This window comes from Leptonotus elevatus, chromosome 9 (genome assembly GCF_054856555.1).
Source record: "Leptonotus elevatus isolate MCC_2025b chromosome 9, RoL_Lele_1.0, whole genome shotgun sequence".
Taxonomy (NCBI): domain Eukaryota; kingdom Metazoa; phylum Chordata; class Actinopteri; order Syngnathiformes; family Syngnathidae; genus Leptonotus; species Leptonotus elevatus.
In genome coordinates this window covers 19,376,159-19,402,965 of record NC_141247.1, presented here as the reverse complement: position 1 = coordinate 19,402,965, position 26,807 = coordinate 19,376,159, and the positions used below count along the sequence as shown (strand labels likewise).

General features: G+C 38.5%; 2 protein-coding genes across 5 annotated transcripts in view; one reads left to right on the top strand and one right to left on the bottom strand.

Annotated features, from left to right (window-relative positions):
• Positions 1-244: 244 nt before the first annotated feature.
• Positions 245-22,550, top strand: ergic1 (endoplasmic reticulum-golgi intermediate compartment 1). The gene is made up of 10 exons (XM_086085767.1): positions 245-401; positions 6,609-6,670; positions 10,625-10,697; positions 12,392-12,486; positions 15,822-15,946; positions 17,258-17,362; positions 17,466-17,526; positions 18,459-18,559; positions 19,512-19,634; positions 20,808-22,550. The coding sequence occupies exons 1-10, from the start codon at positions 382-384 to the stop codon at positions 20,913-20,915; spliced, it is 873 nt and encodes a 290-aa protein (XP_085941893.1). The 5' UTR covers positions 245-381; the 3' UTR covers positions 20,916-22,550.
• Positions 22,551-24,350: 1,800 nt separating this feature from the next.
• flt4 (fms related receptor tyrosine kinase 4) overlaps positions 24,351-26,807 on the bottom strand; it is a 98,546-nt gene continuing 96,089 nt past the window's right edge. For all 4 annotated transcript variants that reach the window (XM_086085761.1, XM_086085762.1, XM_086085759.1 and 1 more), the window contains 2 exons: positions 26,437-26,522; positions 24,351-24,895 (listed from right to left, as the gene is read on the bottom strand). In XM_086085761.1, the coding sequence (XP_085941887.1) occupies positions 24,673-24,895; positions 26,437-26,522 (309 nt within the window). In that variant the 3' untranslated portion in view covers positions 24,351-24,672. The remainder of the gene's footprint in view (positions 24,896-26,436; positions 26,523-26,807) is intronic.

The following is a 26,807-nucleotide window of genomic DNA, read 5'->3' as shown; positions in this document are numbered from 1 at the left end:
TTTTGTTTGTACTAATAACATTGCTTTGAACCAAAAGAAAATGTTGTTAAAAGTCAGTGCTTACGTTTTGTGAACACGCAGCTATACAATATTAATTTATAGGTGTATTTGTAGACACTTAAATTTGTTTTATCATTTAAAAACAAAACGTTTTCATTCTTTATTTCTGATTTTTTGCGTTCCTTGTCGCCGGAAGTAGAATCTGACCAACCGGAAGCAGCTCTCCGCCAATCGCATTGTGCAAAGCGTCCTAAGGTGACGTCAACCCGGTACCGATGAACAACCGGTAGCTTTGAGAAGAACCGTGTGCTCGCTGTTGTTTGTGGCTTCTTCTTTTTTTTTTGTCCGCTAATCCATCTCCCCGTATCCTGTGCGAGCATCATGCCTTTCGATGTCAGGAGGTGAGTACTCGACTTCCGCTGCTATTTTGGTTCGGATGTGAGGCTACAGTTAGCATCCTTGGAGCTCCTGGAAGGAATGAACGGTGCCCAACGAGCCAGTCCAACTTGCTCCCGTCATCACATCTGGAATGAATATGTGCCATTGTGGCTTTTAAATTGTTTACTTGATGCTTTGCATCAGATATGTTTTCTCAAACCACCCTTATGTTCACCAGGTGAGGAAATAAGGATTTTATAGCCTCAGGGCTCACCGGCTAATGTTGCTCGCCACAGCTGCATGTTTATGCAACAATGCTGCTTTGTGAATTCATTTCACAAAACGAGTAAAAGGCTCCCGATATACATGAATGATTTTGCTGCAGCGGAGAGTCAGCCTGCCCTATACAGAACCAGAGCTGTTGAACTTGTCAATGATGCACACCCTCAATTCAAACAAAGTGCAGGATGTTGACACTGAAACGAGCAATGTGATCACTAGAGGGTAGCATTAGAAATGTGCTTATATTCATCCTTTAGGCTTAACATACTTTTTTTTACATGACCAAATTGAGCATATTATGGAATTTTTTTTAAAGTTTTTTTTTTTTTTAAGCAAGTTAAAGCCAAAAGATAGCTGCAGTGTTGGCACAGATATGGCGTCAGCAAACATGTTACAGTGGCAGATTGTAACGAACCCCATTTTCCAAAACAGAATAATCCACTGAAATCCTTGCAAATAACAATCAAATAATATCTATAAATAGGGCTGCACAATATATTGAATACATATCTAATCTGTAATCTGATTTATGATTTGCTGATTTATATGAAACTAGATCGGTAGAATTTTGTTGAGTTGTCGTAGTGAATACTCGAAAGACTGCAAGCCAAAGTTTTTGTTAACAACTCTAATCGAAGTAGATTAAGCATTTCACATTTAATTACATGGTTCATTTGCCTTTATTTTAGCTTCAGCCTAACTTATAAGACCAAAACATTTATGCATAATATGATATTTATTGTGATACGGTATAATTTATTGCATGTCTTTGTAAAAAAAATATATATGCGGGAAGACCTCGAAAAAACAATCGGATATTAAATCAATCTCAATATTGACATTAAAAAAATCACAATTGAATTAAAAAAAATATCGTTCAGCCCTAAGTGAAACAAGCATTAAAAAAAAAACAATCAATACAAAATCATGTGAAAAGTGCAGTTTTATTGATTAGAACACACTCAGTCATCAACAGTAACAAAGTCACTATCAATAAAGTAGAAATCAAACATTTTACTGTTGCTCTGCTTTAGCAATATATGCAAAAATCTAACACTTCTATTCTTATTATTGTAAATGTCACATCAGTTCATAGCTTTGCTTGTCACAAAAGGTGAACTGTAAAGCATGAAATCAATCCGTTGTGTAGTTTTGGTTGTGACAGAGCCATTGAGTCACCGAGGTTATCTCGTGGTCAAATCCTGTTCAAGTGTTGCGCAGACTCATGCAAAACTTGCATTACAACACCGGGCCAGAAATCCGTTGACCAATTAATTAGCGTAGGTTTCAGCAGAGTGTGTCACGCCTCGCTCTCAATTGCGCCATAAGTTCAAGCTTACGTTTTCCCAGAACGGCGTGCCGCGTACGCAGGATGTCCCATCACACAAACCGCAATAAACGTGTGCTTTCTCATCAATGTCTACAGAAGTTCGATGACATCATTTAATGATGTGTGACCGCGGGAGTTTCTCGTGTTTTGTTAAAAGCACCCCACCTGTACTCCATGTGCTGTATGCGCACCATTTACATTCAATCTTAGGTGCATTTCACAATAGCTTTAAACATTTGGTTTCAGTCTAGTCATTTATTTAGATGACTGGTGCTATGGGTTTTGTGTACCGTATAAGGATAGAAGAACTGTTGGACTTTGAAAAAAATGTACTTTGAAATATATGCATTCACACAAATTACTGGCTTTTCTCTCAGCGGTGTTTAATTGGAGCTACACATTGCCAACTACTGGCCTGGCTTGTGCGTCACGCCGTTAACAGCCACCTTTGTCAGTGCTCTCGTGTCACCCAAGGCTCAAAATAAGCGGCTTCGCATTACAGTTTGCGGGTCAAAATTTGGATTTTGCACCCCATTAAAACACATCGGGTAGCAAAACCGAGGATCGCAGATTTGGACGTTTTCCTGAAATGCTGAGACTTTCCCAAAAAGCTTCGCTGGGCTGGGCCTGGACACACGCTTGTTAGTAGGACAACGACTGTCGAGGCAAGCTTGCGGCACGACCAGCTAGCTAGCAACAAGCTTCGCCGGCTAGTGCGGCTAAAAACGTTGCGGATTCCCTCCCGAGTCAGTATTCATCACCCCCATTGGCGGCGAATAAGCTACGCATCTGTCAAGTATCGTTCTCACAAAGGAATGACGAGGAAAGATGGAGAAGCAATGCTAGTTGCTAAGCTAACCTAAAACTAACATTTTTAGCATTTAACACCCAAATGAAGCGCTTAGAGGGATTAAGTCTACTTTTTCAATTTATAGATGTCTGAATGGAACCGCGTTAAAGCGGAGAACATTTAACAGAAGAGCAGGCAAATTCATCTTTGGACCATGACTTGGTAGAGAAAGTCCACTTGCTAAACAGAAATGAACGACGCTACGCTAACAGCGGACAACAGCCAGGAGGAGTGGCCTAAAGGCTTAAAATATTAATAAGCTGTTAGGAAAATGAATGGATGATACACAAGTAGTATAAAAAAATATTTATGAAAAGAAAAGACGCAAAGCAATTGCTAGTTGCTAAGCTAACTTAAGTCTAACATGGTTAGCATGTAATTACTTTTCGTAGATATCTGACTGGAACCGCGTTAAAAGGGGAGAACATCTAATGTTGAAGTTCGAATAACAAAAGAGCAGGCAAATTAATGTTTGGACTTGGCATGGAAAGTCAACTTGCTAAACAGAAACGGAAAGGAACTACGCTATGCTACTGCTACGGCCTATAAGCTTAAAAACAATAAGCGGTTCCAAAAATGACTGAATGACACACAAGTAGTATAAAAAAATATTTATGCAAAGGTCAGGGTCAGTTACTGTACACCATTCATGAATCATGAACAAAAAGATGATACAAAAATATATTTTTCAATTGGGTAATTGTGCTGGATGATCTCACACGCAGACCCCGGGGGCTTGATTTCTTAGGAAACACACACAATGATGTTTTTAGACTTTTTCTTTAATTAAACTATTAATGGAATTGATTAAACGTTTTATTTTTTTTATGTTCTTGGTATAATTATCATTTCTGTGTAAAATCAGTCACATGAATCAGGCCACTAAATCGAGTCGGTGTTTTAATTTGTGCCTCAAATGGTGCATCATGTGTGGATAAAGTCCAAGGCAAATGTGTTTCTTAAGCTCAAAAACCTTTTTTGTAAGTACTCGTGAACAACTGACTCATACTGACTCATTTGCCTCATAGAAAGCGTTTGATAAGGTTCCTTCTCTAAAAAGCAACGCCGTGTTTTCATTTGTTGGGGTCAGCAGAGTGTGCACGGTACACAATGTCCTCACTAATCACCACACGATCGAGCCCGTTCACGCGCTGACTGCAATTCAGGAAATTACAAGCGTCGAGGATGGCCTCAGAGTCAACATCAATATTCATGATCACATAGTGTCCTAAAGGTAGGAAATGAGCGAGCGTAGCGAAGGTGTGATTCCCCCTGGAGAGTGTGCTGAACACACACAACGTACAGCCGATCATCTTGATTGTCGTCATGAGAAATTCAGACACACAAAATGCTTAAAAAAATCGAGAGAGTGGGAAAAATGTGTCGTTGGTTTGAAAATGAGCGACAACAGCATCGCTGGTGTTCAAATGTTGAATGTAGTCATAATTTCACCTTCAGCTGAAAAACGAGAAGACCCTGTACAGATTGAGTGTTGTGACATTTTTTGCCAAAAATGCAAAATTACAACATAAGTGCCTGTCACATGGCATGTGACTATGAATGTGGAGACAAACGATGTTGGGTAACATCGTGCGTATTCATCCGCTGGTCCAGTTTTAAACGTTAAAACGTATTTGCGAATAGGATCGAACGTATTTGCCAGTCAAAAAACGTTTACTCTACATTGGCGGTCCCACACTTCCATACGTTTTAATATTGAAAACGCAGTCACACGGTCATGCCACAGGGAGTGCATTTTAATGAATTCCGGTGCAGTCCAAATAAGGTAAATGCCGATCGAGCTCAGCGTATTAGTGTGACGGTTCATACCAGCGGGATGCGTGCAATTAACCAATTAAAGTGAAATGGCATGCAGTGCGGTGTGGTGACAAGCGTGGAATCTTATTTATATTGTAATCTAGAATATTCTTTTCAATCAATAACTAAAAGGCAGCCAGTTCTCTGTCAAACTATGAATGTGAAATTTTGTCTAGTGCCATACTTTGTGCCATGAAAAGAATGACTTTTTGAAATGCATTTAAAAAATAATAATTTTTTATCGTATACAAAAATATTATATGCCGTATTTATATATTATAAATACATAATATTTCGTTTTTTGGCACAAAATAAATATAGGCCTACATTGTTCAATTACTTTTTTTATACAAACAATATTATATTTATATATTATAAATACATGATATTTTGTCTTTTGGTACAAAATAAATGTACATGTTCAAAAGGATTTGGATGAAGTTAATAACTTATCAGCCCTACCCTTAATTATGAGTACAGGTTATGTTTAAGATATTTTGGCACCTATTATAATGAAAATGCAAAAAAAAAAAAAAAGTACCGTAGTTAAATGAATTGAACGTTGCAACTTTGTCAAAATTGGGAAATTGAGGGTACACACAAACACAGCCCAGATATATACATTTTTAAATATTCAATTTACACAAATCCTAAATTGGTCAAAAGACAACATTTCCTTGATCATCCGGAGAGAAAATTTTACGTATTGATTTCTAAATGTCATGTACTGTTGTACAGCACAAAATTTGCCGCTTGGGGGAATTTCCATCGCGAGGATGTTGGTCAAGTTCACAACGCTAAATGTTTTGTTCTTCTTCACACTGCTAACTAGTTCAGATTGAATCAGCAGCGCCCCTGCTGGTAACAGCCACGTACTGCACGCCATTAAACCACAATTGCTTTGAAGCCCGATTACTCAAATGCCCTCAATTGACTGAATTCTTAACGATAGGTTAATCGATTATCATGCCCATCCCAGCTTTGACATTTTGTTGGTCTGGAATTCAATTCAGGAATGATGAAATAGCACATCATAGTTCTCAGTTGAAGTGAGAGGCTGAACCTCACTTGGACCCTGAAAAAGGGACGAAAAAACCCAAAGTGAAGTAGCAGAGTCCGGGGCGGGACAGGAAGCACCTCCCTCCCGCTTCCTCCCCCGCCCTGCATTGCCTCAGCCGTCGTGATTTCACTGGCAGAAATGTCAACAGATGTGACTGTTTTGGCAGGAGATGAGGAAGGAGTGCGTGAGCTCGTGTGCTGTCAGTGGTGCAGTTTGAGCCGAAAAATGTAACGCAGCCCAAAAAGGACTTGCGCGTGAGCTCATGAACTTAAATAGTTGTGATGTTAAGTCGCACATTTTCCCTCCTCTTCACTCCTCAAATAGGCTTGAATAACATTACTAGAGCAAGATCATTTGCACAATTTTAAAACGGCAATCGTGGGCAATGTTAACGGAGTAATCCTGCTCAATTCAACAAATAAAATAAATCAAAATGGCAGCTGTCACTTTAGGGCAGGTCGTTTCCCTTTTCCAGCTGCTCAGGTATTTTGTTTAGTAGATGAATTGTCTTCTCAATGCGCTTTATCACGGGTTATATCCTGATGCTGTCACTGGTTTGGTCAAAGTCGCACCATCTTATCGTGACTTTGTTTTTGTTGGTCTTGTACTTTCTTGTGTCAATGTTATGTGTAAGGGATTTGCGTTGAGGTCAGGTCAGAAATATAGTGCAAGCAGCAGGGGTGTGTTGCAAGCAGGCCGTCTGGGCCTGTATAAGTCATGGCAGCGTTCCAGTGCTAACATTCCAGCACTCCTCTGTAATATTGCACAGCTCGACGGGTACAAAGTGTTCCTCTCTTCTCACCACGTCGTGTTTACGTTTTCAATATTTTTTTTTCTCTCTCACCCCGCTTTCCACCCCCCCCCCCCCTTTTCTGCCTTTTTCTTCTCAGGTTGGATATCTACAGGAAAGTGCCCAAAGATCTCACCCAGCCCACGTACACAGGCGCTTTCAGTGAGTGCATTTCATGAAGTTTGTTTAATTATGCAATTTCTTCTCTATTGAGGTGGCAGCCTATGCGTTCATTGTTCATTTTGTATGCATGCTTATTGCATAAAACGTAATCAGCCAAATAGGAACCCTTCAAAATCGTAGCGAAAATCCACATATAGTTGGCAACCATTGAAATGCATTTGGGATGGGGAAAAAAGAACCATTATACATTTCTTAAATTAATCATCCGAGTAATGGGTACTTTATGCTGCCCAAAATCTGTATTGAGATCGGCCTAAAAAAACAACTCCATATCGGTCGTGCCCTACTTAAAATCATGATGATGAATGGCCTTTTGTGTCTTAATGTAATTTCCCGGCTTCAGGATATAACCACTTTTTATTTAAAAAATCAACAACTGGTAAACTCTGTCATGAGGTTTTTTTTCCATCCACCTATTTTTCACAATCACACTTTTTAGTCTTTATTTTAGTCCAAGAAAATATGATTTCATCTAGTTTTGGTCAACAAAAACTGTCAACATTTTTTGTTTAAATTTAGTCAGGACAATCCTTTTACATTTTTTTTGTCAGCAGCTATTATTGAACATTTCCATCCAATCTAAAACTACTTCACATAAAGTTTTCTCATCTTTTTGATTTAAAACGACTTCACACAAAATTACAGTATATCAACAAGTGGCTATTATGACTCCATGCTACAAGCTAGCAAGTTAGCAAGCACTAGTTAGCATTATTGTTGGAACGTTATAGCTGTAGGATTCATGTTACGTTATAAACCACCACCACCAAACTTTTTGTTATATTACCACAATGTCGTTGTGGTAAACAGCGAGGTCTTTCTTCAAGGTTTTACCAAATCATAATTTCCGTCTCATCTTTGTTTGTGAACTGAAAATGTTCACAGATTTTAGTCCAGTCTTTATTAAGTGAGCTACATTTTCGAGCTACGTCATCGCACGGGGCAGTCGCTTCCTGGTCTTCTTCTTCTTTTGAATTATTGGTGGATCACATCTCTTATTGTGTATACCGCCACCTACAGCGGGCGGAGTCCCCTCTCAATATTCGCAAAAGAAGAACAGATGGAAACGATTTTCGCCTCGTCTTTATTAGTCGACGAAAATGCACACTGATTTAGTTGCAGTTATTGTTTATTTAATGGAGGTTTTAGTCTAGTTTTCGTCCGGTGAAAAATGTGTTGGCAAAAATATTTGTATTTTAGTTTTTGTTAACGAGATTAACACTAGATGAGTGGGTGTATTTTTGCCCCAGTTTGACTGTCTTTCAAAGAACCAGTTTTGCAATTAATCTTTTTAAAGAACAGCAATTAAAACACAATGTGGGAGCTGTTATTATTCAAGTCCCCTTAAGCCCATAATCATGTAGCGGTGTGAACGCACGTGCCGCTGTACCTGTTTAATCAACGACTATGACAACAATGTTAATGATGGCCGCAGGTATTTTGGATCCTGAATACTTTTCCTCCCACGCTGTGTGTTTGTCACCACTAAGTCATCATCTAATCATTTCAAATTTCAAACCACTTGCGAAGATCTCATGACACACTTTGGGGCCCCTCAGTCATCTTCTCGCATCGGTCGCCTGATGAAAGCGGGCGTGTGGAACAAAAGGCCAGTCTCCGCAGACCCGGTGACATAATGGTCGAGCGCTGCTGATTACAAACACCTTCCTGGATGACAGGGAGGAGAATGAGGTTGCTAAAGATGTCCGTTTCCCAACCTAAGAGGAAAAGGATGCGAGTAGTTCCTTGGCCCGGTCGGTCACCACCCTTCCTGTCGCCATCTACTGTCTGGTGCTAAAGGCCAGCCGCTTCTTGTGGATGTTGGGCCGACTGGCCTGGGAGGGAACTAGAAACGACCCCCCCTTCACAGCACAAAAGGCCGAATGTTTGACCCCCGGGCACGGTAGTTGGTCTGTTTTAGCGGCACATTCCTTTGGGGTATGGTATTTGCGTTGAACAATGCGTCCGTTTTTAAACGCAGTGTTTTTTCCGGAGCCCCCCCCCCAGCGAGATGCGTAATATTTGTTTGGCCCGCCTGAGCCGATAGAAAACTCTCATTGTTCTCGTTTGGTGTTTAAAATGGGCCTCGGGCAGCGTAACTGGAAAGGTGCGTCTGTTTACAGGAACGCACGACATGGCATCAGACTGTGGGACCTTTGCTAATGTTCGTTTTCAACCTTCCCGTGTGTGAACACTAGGAAGGATGACCTCATGTTATATTGCTCTACTTGTCACTGTTTCCAACTGTACCCCCCCCCCCCCCCCCCCGCCCCCGTCCCCCCAGTAACCTCAGGAAGTAGAACTTTAGAAGTCGTCGCTTCGAGCTGAATCGCTGACTCGTGTGTCATTGCGACACTGTTGTTTGGCAGTCAAACATTACCCAAAGTTGATCCCCCAACAGCCGCAAATTTGACTGTGAGGCCTTGCCAACCGCGAGGTCACGTGAGCGTGATCCTTGGAGACGGTTGCCATGTAAATACGCCTCACCTGCTCGGTGAGAGCGTCCTGGCCGAGGAGACCGCTGTGGTGAGAACCGGTTGAGCAAATGCGTCACCTCCTTCCCTTTTTTTAGTACCAGCACTTAGCTGATTAGTTTTCACTTATTACATTTTTCTTTCAAGCACACATTTTTGTCGAATGAATAATGAATGATAACCTCTGTTAACAGTAGAATGTAAAAGTAATATACTCGGTTCTTATTTTAAAGCATATTGCAAATTCTGACTTTAATTCTGACTTTAATCTCAGAATTCTGACTTTAATCTCAGAATTTTGATTTTGAGAATAAAGTCAGAATTTAAAGTCAGAATTCTGACTTTATTTGTGCTCCTATTACTATTATTTTCACTTTGAAGTGAGAATTCTGAGAATAAAGTCAGAATTCTGACTTTCAAGTGAGAATTCTGAGAATAGTCAGAATCCTGCCTAACTTTTTTTCTCTCTCTTCACTGGCCCTAATCCTCTTCCGTACATATTTTTCTCACTCTCCTTACACACACAAACATTTCCCAAGCTGTGGATTTTGCATAGATTGGGTTAGTTTCTCTCAAAGTTGGGTTCATTATTTTGACCCAGCAGATTGATTGCGTTGGAGATTGGATTTGGGGTTGTTGAACTGTTGAAGCTTGTCACCATTTCAGACATTTTTGTGTACTGAAGTCAAAGTACATTTACACAGAGGTTCAAATATAGTCAGAATGAGCGGTAACATCCAGTTGGGTTCCAAGTTCACAACAATAAATCTTTTATTTTGTTATTAAATTAAAAAAAATTTTTTTTTAAATACATGTAGAATATGTTATATTTTAAAAAGCTGTTTCAAATAAATTTGACTGTCCACGTGCATCCCTAATATTAACATTTTTCCGCGGCCAACCCAAAATGCATTGGCGAACCACTTCCGAGAATCACAGACTTAATTGGTGGTGCACCTGACATTTGAACACATAAATGCCCCTGACCACTCGAGTAAATATTTTTGAACGCCAATATTTTGTGCAAGGTGCCATGGAAAAAGTAAAATATTTCAGGCGGATTTTGTGAGTCACGAGCGTTTACGTCTTCTCAGGAAACGTAAAGATGAGCGTTTTGCCAGACTACATGAGCTCACCTCCTCCTTGCCGCTGTGGTATGGTGGCATTTAATGTGTAATTAGTGTAGGAGGGTGTCTAAAAACAGTGCAACAGCAAGCCTGAGCACCGCCATTAGAGCTGCTATTTACAGCCTCAGTGATTTCATTAATGTCAGCACCGCAGCTCATCCTCGCCTCCCTCGCGGAGCAGACTGGCTCATTTGGTTTGCATCATCCCTTAAAAATAGTGATGTCATTTGAGATTGATATTGGAGAAGTACCATATGTCATGTACGGCTTGTGTGTGTGTGTGTGTGTGAAGCAAAGATATTCATTTACATTCTGCTCCCCTCTGCCCGCAGTTTCCATCCTCTGCTGCGCCATCATACTCTTCCTCTTCCTCTCGGAGCTGACAGGATTCATAGCCACTGAAATGTAGGTACCGCGGCCTACGTTTCCTGAAGTGTATGTTGTCACATCCCGTGACACACTTGCCACCTCGTTGCCGCAAAAAACCTGCAGTCCAGAATGCACAAGAGCGAAACGTCATCAGCCGTGTCACTGACCGCCTTTTGATGCGTCGTGTCGTCAGAGCTAATGAGCGGTCGTGTGTTTTGTCACAGGAAATTGGCTTCGATGTGCATGCATCAGGTCCGAGGCCATGTGTAATTAGGCAAGCCGTGAAGCAGGGTGTGACACAACACGGAAATTACACTGGCGGGGATACGCAAATCCTCACAATAGGTGTTGACAATAACTGCCGATGGATGGATGCGGACAATAAATATTATTCTCTACTAAAAGCATATGACACTATCTTATAAAAATAATGACATCCAGTAATCTCTAGATAAAAATAAATATGGTATTTAATTCATCGTCTTTAATTCAAATGTCTTCGTTATGTTTGCGTTCTCATTTTAATCCGCATGTAAATCGCTAGCAGGCGTCCATGTTTTAGTCATACCGAAAGTCTAAGAATCATGGGAAACATAACATAATGTAAATGACACAGAAAGCTTCCAATATTTGCCGGGATCAAGCAAAAAAAAAGGTTGGGTCATGGTGAAGGTTATTTTAGTAAACGAAAACTAAAGGAAACTAAAATAAAAAAACAAACAATTTTAACAAAATAAAATAAAAACTAAAATGTTAAAAAAAAAAAAAACTATTACTATATAAGTGTGTCACACAGATGTGACGTCATCTAGCAGCAGCCAATAGAAAAGCACCTTATGATGACGTTGCTCCTAGGCGAAATCCAACGCTAGGTAAGAAATGCGTTTCTTTTTTCCTGAAACTAACTAAAACTAAACTAAAACTTAGCATTTTTCTAAATAACTAAAACTTTTAAAAACTAACAGATCCACCCTGAAAACTAATTAAAACTAACTAAATGAAACATACGATGCTTCACAAAGATAATGCACCTTATAACATGGTGCACTTTTTGTATGAAAATGTTTAAAAAAAAAAACGTTCATTTATATAGCACCCAAATACACGGTGCGTAAAATACAGTAATTTATAAATAATGAAAATGGAGAAAAAAACAGTAGCCATCATAAAACCTTGATTTACTGTACAGGAAATGTTTGAAAGTAACATTTTAACAGTGACAGTATTAAAATTGTTAACCACAGTCCATAGAAAACAAAAACTATAAAACAGTCTTACAGGAAAAAGACGACAAAGGCACAGGGTTGCGTCGCAGATCTACTTTTGGAACATTCCGAAGTCTTACAAGTATGAAAAGAATTTGAGCGCTAACGATAATAAAATATGACAAAACCCAAACAAAACTTACAGGAAGATAGCAAGTAAGAACTTGCCTGGTGACGCACAAGACTTCCGGCTCTGAATAAGAGTCACATAACTTCTGCTAAATATTCTCAGTTAAATCTAAAAAAAAGTCTGCTTCCCTTAGGGAATTGGCAATTGATTTGAAGCAGACCAGACTCAAGGAGATTCATAGTAAACATCGGCAATTATTATAAATTACAGACAATCCGTAGAAAACGGCGACATTTCATTGAAAACAACAGAATGGAAATATAAACTCTAAAATAATTTGCTATAAGTAAAAAAAATTTACAGAAGGCAAACTATCTGTGTTCTTTTCTTCCTAGTGTAAATGAACTGTATGTGGATGATCCAGATAAAGACAGTGGTGGGAAGATTGAAGTGAGTTTAAACATCAGTTTGCCAAACTTACACTGTGATTGTGAGTATAAACGCAATATATACACACACACACCATTTTGTATACCTTCCACATTTGCATGCTGTCTGTTTCCATCCCCTCTTTTTCTCCGTCTTATCTTTGCCAAGCCCTTTCTTTGAGGCCTGCGTTTTGGCACGCTCCCACAAATATCCTCGTCCGCCCCCGTTTGATGTGTCGCTGCCACGCGGTCAACGTCCGCCTTTGACATCGAGGGTCCCCCCCACCCCCCTCCCCCTCGGCGGTGTCAGGACGAAGAGCAGTCTCTGTTTATTTTCTCTCCTCATGACTGCGCTGACAAACTATGCCGCCTGCCACAAATCAAACAAGCAAATAGAAAACTGAAGCCCACAGACTTACAAAATCATGACTAGAATGACAGCGAGTCAGAAAAACGGGGTCCAGATTGCTATGAAAGAGGTTTTTAGCATGCAGGAATGCAATAGATATAAGTATTCATAATTTATTATCTTATGTACACATGCATTATTAAACGCCAACAAAATGTGCCTATGCTTAACGGTTAGCAATCGCGATTACCATTACACTTCAAGTAAACAAACAATAACTACCATTTATTATATCTACATTATACCTGTAATAGTGTCTTAAAAGTAACTTACAGTCGATGCGTCAACATTTATTCATGAGTAAACGAGGGTATTAGTCTTTGCTCAACGGTTAGCAATCGCGATTAGCATTAGCGCGCTAGTGATTACCACTTCAGGTAAACAACTAATATCTACCATTTATTATATCTACATTGTACATGTAATAGGGTCTCAAAAGTCACTTAGGTAGATGCTTCAACTTTATTCACGAGTAAACAAGGGTATGAGTCTATGCTAAACGGTTAGCAATCGTGATTAGCATTAGCGCGCTAGCGATTGCCATTTAAGGTAAACAAACACAACAACCATTTAGTTCACACATACATCATTATATCTGCATTACGCATGTAATAGTGTCTTAAAAGTCACTTATGGACGATGCAATATTATTATTATTAATATTATTCCTTCCTGTTCCTGTCTTCTTCTGGGCATGTTTAGTGCATGACCGCCCTCTACTGGTTAAGTGATGAACACCTAAAACCGAGTGGCAGGTTTTATTTTGGAATGATGACAGCCCAAGTGCTTTTTTTTGGACGTTCAGAACTTACTTTCCTGTGCTGTATTGCCTTTAATAAAAATCCACTAAGTACTAAGTCAGTGAATGTTTTTAAGCAGGCAAATAACATCCGCTATTTGGTCACTAGATGGTGAAAGATCAGATCACAACCGCCGTTCCAATACTGTGTGCGTCTGCAAAAAAAAAAAGTCAGTGTATAAAACATGGACGGCCCAAACATGGTGCTGGTGGAGCTTTGCGGCATAACATTTTTGGGGGGCCTATTTTTAAAGTCGGTTTATCCGACTTGGTTGCTTTTTTTTTCGCAGCTCTACAGGAAAACAGCTGTTGACCTTGTGTTATGTATGACGAGATCACTCATGACACGCTCAACAAAAGCCAGACTCAAATCTTAATGATTATGTTCATGCAGCTTGAACTTTGTGATTCTCTGCTTGAGAAGGTTACATTGTATATTTTCCAGCCTTCTTAAAAGGTCGCCATCCATTACCGATGCACTTATGGCGAGTCACGTCATCACGGAAACCTCCTTCACTTTTCAACATCATCTTCCTCCACTGACCTTTATAACATGTTGCAGGGTCTTACTTACTTGCATGACTCTTTGGAAAAGCAGAACCGATTGTAATAACCTCATCATCATCATCCCCCTCCCCAGCCCAGATTCCCTTCTTGCACCTTTTAATCTCTTAAAAAGGAGAAACACTGCTTCATAACTCTGCTGTATTTTGAGATCGCCGTTAAAAAAGAAAACGCAGCAAACGGGCGTCCAACATGCCTTCCACGTCAAAGGTCAGACAGACGGCATGCGGGGGTCTTTAGCGGACATCCCACCGAATGCTCGCGGTCGAAACGTAGCCGGGCGCTGAAAATAGGCCACTGCGAGTGGGCCAACACACACCAGCCTAGGTGGGGTTCACAAGGAGTGGCTAGTGACGACGGAAAAACACAAACAGAGACTGGCATGGGGGGGTCGACGAGGCTGGGTAATATTTCCTCATCGTTAGCCATATGGGTCAACGTATAGTGCAGCGGTGGCCAAACTTTTTCCTTCAAGGGCCACATAGAAAAATCCAAGAACTTTATTAACTCCCAGCCATTTTCACTGAAGCAACCCCCTTCTCTCACGGCTGTTTTACTGGATTTTGACTGATTTTGCAAGGGCCACAGAATGTTAGAAAAGATTGGTCTCTTCTTTCATTAGGAAAAAAAAAAGTATATTTGTATCTGTTTCCGTTTTGCAGCAATTAGCATTAGAATACAGCTAAGTTTCATCATTATTCACAAACCTGTTGAAAACACCGGCAAAAAGAGTTTGTTGCAACATGGCCCTGGCTGATCTCTTATACTCTGCTGCCACCTGCCGGTCATTTTTTGTAATGACTACCATTGCTTTAAGCCACCTATTCAGGTCAGAAGCTGCATCAAAGCCTTCTGTAATATGCTTTTGCATAAAACAACAACATAAAAACGTATAAATACGTTTTTGGATGATTGCAAAAGTCATTTTCTATATATGCTGGGGCCGCTAGAGAATGGACGGCGGGCCGCAATTGACCCCCGGTCCGAAGTTTGGACAAAACTATTGCTTTTGTATGGAGAAATTTTAATTAAAGACGATTTTAACCTCTGGCCGGGAACTTTTTTTGGTATTGTGCCATTCCAGTTTTGGATAAAATGTTCTCGATGGCCGTACTAATGTTCACTATTTCAAATCAACATTTATAGGCTAAATGTTTTTTTGACTTTTTTTTATTTTTTAAGTAGCAGTTTCTTTGAGGTTTTATCAGTTTTTTAAATGGCATTTATGGCCAGCCCCCCAAAAAATTCTACAGTACAATATATGGAGGCTCAAAGATATTTGGAAAAAGTAGCGTCATTTTAGACTTGGCTGTAATTATGTAATTTGTTATATGTCACTATTTTTAGCTTGCTGCCGGTTTGTAGGTCATGCTACCGTCATTTTTGTCTTCAGTAAATAAAAACATGCTATATTGGATGAAATAAAGGTTTGACTTTGCCATAGAAGAATATTCTTCAAAATTTACATTCATGCTAATGGACACTTCAAATCACTGCATGTTGCCAAAGTTTTCCTATAAAAAAAAAAACCCTCATATACTTTGATCCACACGATGTTGTAAATTTAATTAGATTTAACTGTCCCAAAACCCCCTAAAATTGACGGCTATTGCGTATGTTTCCAGTGGTGGGCTTGGACATCCAAGACGAGATGGGCCGCCATGAAGTGGGCCACATCGACAACTCCATGAAGGTTCCCCTCAACCACGGAGCCGGTTGCCGCTTCGAAGGCGAATTCGCTATCAACAAAGTAACGTCTCGCCACACGCGCTCGTTTGCAACACAATCCCACACGTCTCGTGCGTCAGTCTCTCCAAAGGGGTTACAATCATTAACCCAGTAGTCGGGCATTTAACACGTTCGCCCGTGGAATGATTGGAAATGTGTCAGTGATGTTTCACGGTGGGTTAGGAACATCAAGTTTCCGATTCACTAGGTTATTTGTTAACATCTGATGCATTTTCACTTGCACAATGTAATTACCATCAATTTACAGAGATACAAACCCCAGGAAAAAGTTGGAGATGAAGGTGATATTCTCATTATTCCATACATTCCTGAAAAAAAGAAAGAAAGAAAAAAAAACATTTAAATTGTTGAAAAGTATGTGTTAGTATGTGGTATGGCCTGGTTCATACTAGCTCTGGGAAAAAAAGATTCAAATTTCCACTTTCACAAAAAAGAAAAAAAATATAGGCCCTTTTTTTTATTACATTAACACATTCCAGCATGAGACCAAAATAATGATATTCAACCCCCCCCCCCCAAATAATGGCCAATTTGTTCTTGTTTTTTCTGTTATTAACTCATTCACTGCTGGTTAAAATGGATTTTTGACGTTTGTAGCCGTCAATGGCACTGAACAAATACTAAAGGACAAAATATTACAAAACAGCCAAATGTTCTTCCCGTAATTAATATTTGCATTGTTATAAGATAAGTTGACACATTACAGCATAAGACAAAGGTAAGGATATTCTAATTTTCACCTCTCCCCCAAAAACACACTCACAAAAAAAAAAAAACATTGGCCAATTTGTTATTAAGTTAAACAAATGATAAAGGACAACATTTTATAAAACAGTCAAATATTTTGCCCGTAATTAATATTTACATGGTTATAAGGGTTCAGGGACCAAAAATAAGTCATTTTAATCCATTGCATGTTTTTAAATTAATCGGCCGATTTATCAGTAATCAGAGTTTTATTCTGCCAAATATCGCAATTGACTTCCGAAAATCCATATTGGCTGGTTGTGATCCATATTTGTGATTGTGTACAACTGCACTATAAAAATACTGCGAGGCGTTTCTAATATATTTTGCTTACCCCCTTGCGATGGACAAAAGAATAGAAAGAAAAAAACCCTCTTAGTACTATAAAACCAGATGAATCCAGTATTGTCTCTCTGACATTGTCAGTCAAACGTGTTTATTACAGACAAGGTGAATGGACTTTTATTGCTCCCAAGCGCTAATGTGTTGCGGTTTAGTTGAGTTGGCACGCTTATAACTCTGTTGACACCATTTGCATACTGTATTTGTTCATGTGTGTGATCAGGTGCCAGGAAACTTCCACGTATCCACACACAGTGCCACCGCGCAGCCCCAAAGTCCTGACATGACTCACAACATCCACAAGCTGGCATTCGGAGAGAAGCTTCAGGTAGAGAGTGACACACTTAAACACATAAACAACACAAAATGTAAAAATGATAATAATAATAAAAATTTAAAAAACTCATCCGGGGCTTTGTTTGTCCGTACAGGTGCAAAAAGTCCAAGGCGCCTTCAATGCTTTAGGAGGAGCGGACAAGCTGGCATCGAATCGTACGTAATTGCTCACTGCATCTCGCTTCATCGCGTGCGATGACACTGTGATTCAGCGAGATGGAATGCTGGCAGATTGAATGCAAATCTGATGTAAATTTGATCATAGATGACATCAGGAAGAAGGGAAATAAATTTCTTATTTACAAGAATGTCCCAATACTTTTGGAATATGCGCTAAAACGCACAAAATTGAGCCGTTTTTAAATCCATCTCGGGGCGACCATTTTGTCACTTGCTATTAACTGAAATGAGATCACAGTTTCTCAGGGCTCAAGTAACGACCAATCACGGCTCACCTGTCTTGTGAAGCTGAGCTGTGATTGGTCATTACCTGAGCCTGTCCAAATACTTTTGGAATATGAGCTAAACCGAGCAAAATCCGTTTTTAATCCATTTTAGGTGGCGGGCATTTTGTCACTTGCCGTCGACTGATGATGACATCACATTTGCTCAGGACTCAAGTAACGACCAATCACGGCTCACCTGTTTTATGAAGCAGAGCTGTGATTGGTCATTACCTGAACCTGCCCAAATACTTTTGGAATATGAGCTAAACCGAGCAAAATCCACCTGTTTTTAATCCAGCGCAGGCGGCGGCTATTTTGTCACTTGCTGTCAACTGAACAACCAATCACGGCGCACCTGTTTTATGAAGCTGAGCTGTGATTGGTCGTGACCTGAGCCCTGAGCAATTGTGACGTCATCGTCAGTCAACAGCAAGTGACAAAATGGCCGCCCCCTACATTTTGCTGCTTGATTCATGTTCCACATACACAATATTAATCAGATTATTGTGTTTAGACTATTGGGGCTGCAAACACTATATTATTGTAAATACATTTTTGGGGTTGACATTTAAAAGCTTCGTTACAAAAATTACTAATAAATGTAATTTTTTTTGTTTTGTTCCTGTCTTTCTCTCCTTGCAGCTCTGGCCTCACATGACTACATCCTGAAAATTGTTCCAACAGTTTACGAAGATCTATCGGGCAAGCAGAGGTTCTCCTACCAGTACACGGTGGCCAACAAGGTGCTGTAGTCCGCCCCCTTTTATTTTTTAGAAGTTCCGCTTCTGTCATTGATTGAGAAACAATCTTCAGAAAAATTATAGATGAGCCTCATTTGAAGGTGGTTTGTTTGTGTTGAATAATTGAATACACGGTTTATGTAACATGTGTTCCTGATTGCGTACATGCTAGAAGTATGGAGTTTGTGTTTTTTGTTTGTTTGTTTGTTTGAATCTAATGTCTATTTCAAACCCTTTTTAGAGGGCGTAAATGGACAGATTTTTGCTTTTATCGCCAGGCTATGCTCCCTCTCCCCAACTGATAGCGTGACTTCATACTTCTGAGAATCGAGCTTTGGGCTCATCACTGCCACTGATCAAGCAGTGTGCGCGAAATGTGTCAAAATTGTACCACAGCAGTTCCTTCTTCTCACTTGATACTTCCTGCATCTGATTTGACTTAACTCATTCACTGCCATTGACGGCTATAGACGTCAAAAATTCATTTGAACTCTTTCTATTAGTTTAATATTTTTTGCACTTTTGTGAACAAGAGCATGAAAACCTAGATTTTTTTTTATTGTACATTTAGAACAGTTATAAAATTTGTGATTAATCGTGAGTTAACTAGTGAAGTCAGGCGATTAATTACGATTAACAATTTTAATCGCCTGACGTCCATCTTTTCTTTTTTCTTTTTTTTTAAATTTTGGATGGTAATTAATTAACTGCGATTAATCATAAAAAAAATGTTATCTTTCCCCCTAGGTTTTCATACCCTTGTAAGCAAAAGTGGAAAAAAATGTTAAACTAATAGAAATAGTTCAAATGAATTTTTTACGTCTGTAGCCGTCAATGGCAGTGAATGAGTTAAGATTGATTCTGATTCACAAGTGACTTGATGCCGTTATGAGTCGGAAAGACGTCCAGATAAGGATGAATTAGCGCTAATACGTAGCATGCGCTCTTTTCGCAGGAATACGTCGCGTACAGCCACACGGGCAGGATCATACCGGCCATCTGGTTCCGTTACGACCTGAGTCCAATCACAGTCAAGTACACCGAGAGGAGGCAGCCGGTTTACCGCTTCATCACCAGCGTGAGTGACACTTACTGTGGAAAGTCATCCAAACGTCACTTGATTTACATTTGCTGTCCGTAAATGGTCATATTGAGCGGAACGTTCTTCTGTTTCAAATATTTACATGTGGTTTACATAAATGTGCAAGTGTGAATCCAAATCGAAACTTGGTCAGCCGTGACCTCCCGTTGCCGTCCAATGAAATGAGGCAAGTCTGCTCAAATGTTGTGCTTACAAAAGTTTTGGCAGTCCGCTTTATTTTCATTGCATCACCCGCATTTTTTCCCGCTGACTGACAAGCGCGGTCAAGGCGAAATTGGCCCCTTTAGATGATGAGTTCCACCCTAATTGGCCCTTTGTGTTGTTTTGAGTACGGGGTGATTTAAGGGAACTTAAAAGCAGGCGATGACTTGTGCTCTTAGCGCACTCGTGAGTCATTCGTCGAGATCGTGAGTCAAGTATGAGACTCTTTGCTTGCATTCCAGTTTACTCTTACATCGCCTAACACACATTGTTAGCAGGTTAGAAGCCAGATTGTGTGTCAATTTGTGTTAGGGCTCAATTATTTAGAAGAACAATCTATCCCCCCCCCCCTTAATATTGGGATGCACATGAAGCATGAAATAAAATGAATTATTATTTATTTTTTTAATCTACATCAATTTCTGAAAATTGCACTCTGCTACACTGTGAAGTTGATTTGGATCAGATTTGTATTTATTTATTACAATTTAAAAAATATATATATTTTACGTTTAATTTTTTTAATTATTGTTTATTTAAAACAATTTTTTTTATTTATTTATTTAATATATTATTTATTTTTATAATTTTTTGTTTGTTTTTTATTAATAATAATGAATAATTTATATCTATATCCATCTATCGATCAATCAATAGATGGATATATATTTTCTTTAAAAAATTGTTTTTGATTAATAATGATTAATAATTTATATATATATATTGATGTAGATATAGATGTGTGTGTATATATATATATATATATTTATTTTTTTATAAATTGTTTTAAAATTATAATTTTGTTTCTTTTTGATTATTTTAGATTGTTTTTACTTTTTATTTAATTAATATAATACTTTATTTTATTAATTAATAATAATAATATTTTTAATACAGTGTGTGTGTATATATATGTGTATGTATTGTTCAGCCCTATTTTGTGTGCAGATCTGTGCCATCGTCGGAGGGACGTTTACAGTGGCGGGCATCATTGATTCCTGCATTTTCACCGCATCAGAAGCCTGGAAGAAGATCCAGATTGGAAAAATGTCCTAGGACTAAAACCTAAAAGCGACCTTTTTATTTTTTTCTTCTTCCCCCTACCCCTTACGTTATTATTTATAGGTGCAAAGTAGCCCGATAGCTAAACCCAATCCTGCTTCCTTGTGGCGACTGTATCCTGGTGACCAGTGAGGGGCTCAAAGCACAGGATTTAACTTTCAGGCTACTGGCGCTCATCTCGGTTAGCGACGCTGCCCTCAGGCAGGCTCAGTGCGCTTCGGTGACGTGCGGATGCCGACTATCGCATGTCCGCTTCCTGCGGCCAGCTTTACAGTGTGTCAGGGGTCAGCCAAGGGAGCGACAGAAACTTTCAGTTTGTCTTTTGAAATGCTCTTTTTTTTTTTTATTCTTTTTTTTATTGGTCAAACAGTATGGCGAGCCATGCAGGTCACTAAAATGTGGCATGTGCTTCGAGTTTCCACAATCATCTTTATGTTTAGTGGCTGCTGAAAAATGTTCTGAAATTTGTGAATAATGAAGTTCCTCACCACCAAAGCACTACTTTTACATAAGATACAGGTTCGGCCTGGGCAAAAAAGCTGTGACTTAAGTTTTTCAGCAAATAATGGAGAATAATTTCAACAACAACAAAATTCTAATAAATCGAAGGATAGCTGAATTCGCAAATGGAATGCAGGGGGATAATAATAATAATAATAATAATAATAATAATAATTTGTCCCCCACACATACGCTCTCGTGTCATAGTTTCACTTTACACAACCGTGTCCTTTTTGGACCATTTTACAAAACCATGACATTCAACTTTCTCTTTTGTTTGTATTTTTGTTTCAATCAAATTTTGGTAACATGACATGTTTATAACGTTTATGCTGTAATTTAAATTATTTTTTTACATTTGAATAGTGTCTTGGCCACATTGAAATGAAAAACAGTAGTATCATTAAAAATATTATAGGACTATTAAGTCTTCTATTATGATTGTTAAATCTCATGAAAAATTTATTTTATGAAAATAAAGTCCTAGTAATGAGTTATGCTGAAGACTTGCTAAGAAACATTTCTGGTAAAAAGTTCAACTTTAGTTGTAGTTTAGCCAATGCAGTAGTTAATGTTTTGATTTTACACCTGTTTGTTCCAAGTGGGGAAAAAACTAAAATGGCCTTGTTGATATTGTAAACGGAAGTATTTGTAACTTTTTTTTCCTTCCACGAGGATTTGGAAAGTAGCCACATTGACATAGAAACTGCTGGGCTTCGACTTTTTCAGGTCATGTGAGAATTTGGACACAATTTCCAAATATGACCCCCTTTTTTTTTTTTTCATTTCAGTGTGGCCATAATGTTTTTTTGTTTTTTTTTTGTTTGTTTTTTGAGCAAACCAAGTATTGTCCTGCTTGTTTCTTTCTGTTACCGGAAAACTAGTTAGAAAAAGACTGATGTCAACCATTTCCCAATTTGTATTCAATTCTTGTGTTTGATAAAGGTGCCAATGAAGTTACTGTCTCTGACTGAGATTAAATTATTTCTGACATTCTTTGTTTTTGTTTTTTTTAAACTTGATTTACTTTGAGAGAACTCGCTCCCAGGTCCAATTCACAATATGGAACTTTTGTAGTCTGCAACGCAGACGAGATGTTTCATTTCTTAATAAAAGCTCAGTAGCGGACGTTTTTTTCGTCTTTGTTTTGTCGGGGACGTCCAATTCAGGTCAAAACGTGACCAAACAGTCGACTTGAACCTTTGCATCTCATTTGGCGCGCACGTGCGCGAGGTGGACCTTGCTCTCCGGGCCGTCATGCGTGATGTCAGCTTGTAAGAGCTTGATAAGCCGTCACCGTGCGTACGCGCGGCGCCGATAAGAGCCTCTTAGTGTGACTCAACGACTTTTTATTCACCGTAACGTCTTTCAGGCTCAGGTGGCCTCCTCCGTCACCACATTTGCAATGCGCCGCCTCCGCTAAATGACATATTTGGCGCTAATTGGCGCCCGCTGTGTTACGCGAATCATCGCTCAGCTTGTCAATCAGCAACGGAAGCTTATTTAAGATGAATCAATACATCCAGAAAGTATTTTTTTTTTAAATAAATGTAATTTTCCATGACAGTGAAACATCAATAAAATATTGAGTAGAGGCTGTGGGGATTTACAGTGGATATAAAAAGTCTACACACCCCTGTTTTTAGGGGGGGGGGGGGGTGATCTATAACCTGTTCAACTCAATTGAAAATCAAAGCAAAGAATAACCTATTTGCATAAATATGTACACCCTCAAGTTAATACTTTGTTGCAGCACCTTTGGCATTTATTTGATTGGATTCAGGTTAGGATTCTTTTGTTGCCTTAAAGTTTTAGATATTTTGAACTGTTTATAATTCACTCAAGTTCCATCTTAAGTAAAACACACCCAAATAAATCAGTTGTCTGCTATTTGGGGGTGTCAAATTAGTGTGTTAATTTGAAGTTAATTTAAAGTTCCTTTATGCCACTCATTTTCTTAACACGCGATTGCTCGGAAAGCCTGTACTGAATTCCAGTCACAACACGTCCACGTCAAAATTTAGCAGTATTAAATGTAATAATAATAAATGCATATATTTGTGGAGACTGTGGTCAAGTTGTATTTTACAATTTAAAAAATGCGCAGAATTCCACAAGTTACTTCATGTTAAAGATCAGACAGCTCTTAATATGAAAAGAAAAATGTACTGAGATGTCGCCAATGTCTTACAAATGCAATTATGCCATCTAGTGGCAGAAAAATGACCTCAACACAAATCAATATCACACTTGTTTTTTTACAGTGCAGTACTGTACATCTTTTTAATTTTAACTAAGGTTGATGAATTATTATGAAATTACTGTATCAATGATTAAAAGATGCAGCCATATTTCTATTAGTTTTTTTTCCACTTTTATGTTTATGAAAACTTTGATTTTTTTTTATAACAGATATATAATTAGCAATTAATCGTGAGATAACTATTGAAGTCATGCAATTAATTTGGATTAAAAAATGTAATCGCCTGACACCCCTAGATCATACCCTTCACTTTTACTAAGACTCCAATTAGAGCTAGAAAAAAAATCAAATCATGTTGTACATCAAATTTTTGAATTTGGGCCAGAAAGATCAACCTTTGTTTTTAATCGGACTTTATTGCATTAGGATTTTTTTTCCCCGTTGTAAGAAAATCCTTCCATCTTTCATCCTACCTCGTAGTCCAAACAAATGACAAAGACGGCAGATTGTTGGCAGCTCCTTCATTGTTGCCTCTATACCAGTTTTCTTCTTCTTCTTTTTTCAATTTTGAAAGGATGTCCAGTTATCGGTAATGTCACTGTTTGTGCCATATTTTCCTCCACTATGCGATGACGTCACTGTGTAACCTGATATATGGAATCTAGTGGAAAATCCTGTCACCCTCGAGAATGGATAAACTTGCACCATTGATTTGAAAACAGACGTGAGGAGATACATTTCTTTATATCTTCCCGTTTAAGGAAACAGTTGTACAAACGAAGCACTTTGAATACAAAAGCTAAAAAATATACAATACATGTGTTATGAAAATACTTTGGTTTGGTTTTGTAGTCGTAATACTGCCACCCAGTGGCTGCTGTGCTGTCAGGCACATGAATTACAGTCCATCCATCAGTTCCAAGTTCACCATGCGTTTATATATTATTTACACTAACATACTGCAACGGAACATACTAAGCTGGCCGCTTAATTTTATTGTATTTATTTTTTTAATCTTTTCTTTCTTTTGCCACACACGTGTTTGGGTCACACGTTGGTTGAGGCAAAGCAGGGTGCATTTGGCGAGGAGAAGAAGTCACTGGCGCAGAAGCCCTCCTCAGACAAGTGTCCGTACTCGTTGTTGTAGAAGGTCTGACCCGACAGCTGGTTGAAGAAATGTGGACGCGTGCAGCCGGTGGAGCCGAAGTTACGACCGAAAGAACCGCTCGAGGCCGTCAGGGGCTCCGTGCTGCTGCTGCTGCTCATGCGTCTGAAAACGGGACACCGTGAGCAAGTGAGCAAAAACATGTAGCAAAAAAAAAAAAAATTTGGGGGGGGGGGGGGATCGACTTCCACATATGACGTTTGATTTGTGTCATATTTGATACATCCGGTCACAATGCTTTAAATTCTGTCAAAAATATAATAATAAACAGACATATCAAATGTATTAGTATTCCCCCAAAAATCAGAAAGAACAATTCCCACTATTAACTCATTCACTGCCATTGACTATAGATGTCAAAAATTCAAGTGAATTATTTCTATTAGTTTAACAATTTTTCTTTTCATTTTTTATGAATACCTATATATTTTTCGTACATTAATAACAGATACAAAATTATCATGCGATTAATTATGATTAAACGGCCCTTATTTTTAATCATTTTTTTAATTAGGCCCGTCAGGCGATTATTTAAAAAAAAATTGTAATTTATCACACGACTTCACTAGTAATGAATAATCACAAATTTGATATCTGTTCTAAATTTACACAATTTTTTTAAACATTAGAAACAGTTTAAATGAATTGTTGACGTCTATAGCCGTCAATGGCAGTGAATGAGTTCATATGTACAGGTGTCCCTCCTTTCTCAATTGGGGCGATCTTGCAAGATCGCTGGAAAAGCTGGGTGATACTGCCCTCTAATGGATCATCCGTGCAATGCATGTGTCAGATCCTATACGTCAGGGTTTTAACGGGGGGGGGGTTTGTTATACGCATGAAATAGAGGGCTCAAAATGTCTTGTATTTCATATGATACGTTTGGCTTTATAGGGTTAAGGAGTGTTGTCCACATGTTTACATCGTGTAAGCTTATCCGATAAGACCCAAAATATTTATGCATAATAAATAAGATCCAATACAAATGATTACAGATTGATTTATTACTTGTGTTTGGTAAAATAAAAACATGAGAAGAGCACCTTGAAAAAAAATTAAATATTAAGGGAAATCAAATAATACCTGGACTTTTTTGAGTCTGTAATCAAGTACATTATTATCATTATTATTATTATTGTGGGAATGCTATTTACCGTCTGATTCCACATTACTTACAGTATTCGCACAATTTAACGTTAAATATCAACTTTTACCCATTCATTTTCAATCGGGTTTCCATCTAAATGAATGGAGGGTACTGCATGCCTAGGTGGCGTTATTGAGCGATTTTTTTCATTTTTCCGTTGGATATCATTAGTTCCAGTTTTCCATTTAAATGAATGGAGGGTACTTTCAGATAACACTTTTCCATATAAATTTCAACTTGCTTAAAAAAATCACACATGTTCTTTTTATTCTTTTATCTTTCAATTACAAATAATGCTTTGTAATTGTCCACATAATTTATCTTTCAATTTACTTCGTAAGCATTTAGCTTAGCATTCAGCTTTCAGCATTCCCACGCAATTTCTGCAGAAATTGCACTTAGTCTAATTATTATTATTATTATTATTATACTAGTTTTCTAAATAGTTCAGTCCTAAGTAATAAAAAATAGGAATAAGAATGACAGTTGTGTAATTCACCTTTTTGCCACAGCTCCTTTGTGCCTGTGCTCAAGTCTCTCCAACTCCTCCGAGGCTAAAACCATCCCGCTGTCCGTCTGGTTATCCTGAAGAAATAACGTCACATGAAATCTTGTGATCCGCTGACCTCAGCAAAAGCAGTCATCATGCCCTAAAATCAACTTTCTTTCTCATTTGGACGACTGAGAAGATTTTCTTTACTATGTTTATATTTATTTTTGATTGAATGACATGTGAAAAAAAAACTTTAGTTAAAAAATATATCTATATTTAACGCATTCAAACCCAAAAACCTGTAAAAACGTTTTAAAATAATTTGTCCTTCCCTCCCAAAAACGTGTTTACATGTTTAAAAATAAATAAATGCAAGA

Coding starts and splice junctions, on each gene's coding strand:
- ergic1 (XM_086085767.1), top strand. CDS start 382: ATGCCTTTCGATGTCAGGAG. Junction 402..6,608: donor ATGCCTTTCGATGTCAGGAG/GTGAGTACTCGA, acceptor TTTTCTTCTCAG/GTTGGATATCTACAGGAAAG. Junction 12,487..15,821: donor GCCAAACTTACACTGTGATT/GTGAGTATAAAC, acceptor GTATGTTTCCAG/TGGTGGGCTTGGACATCCAA.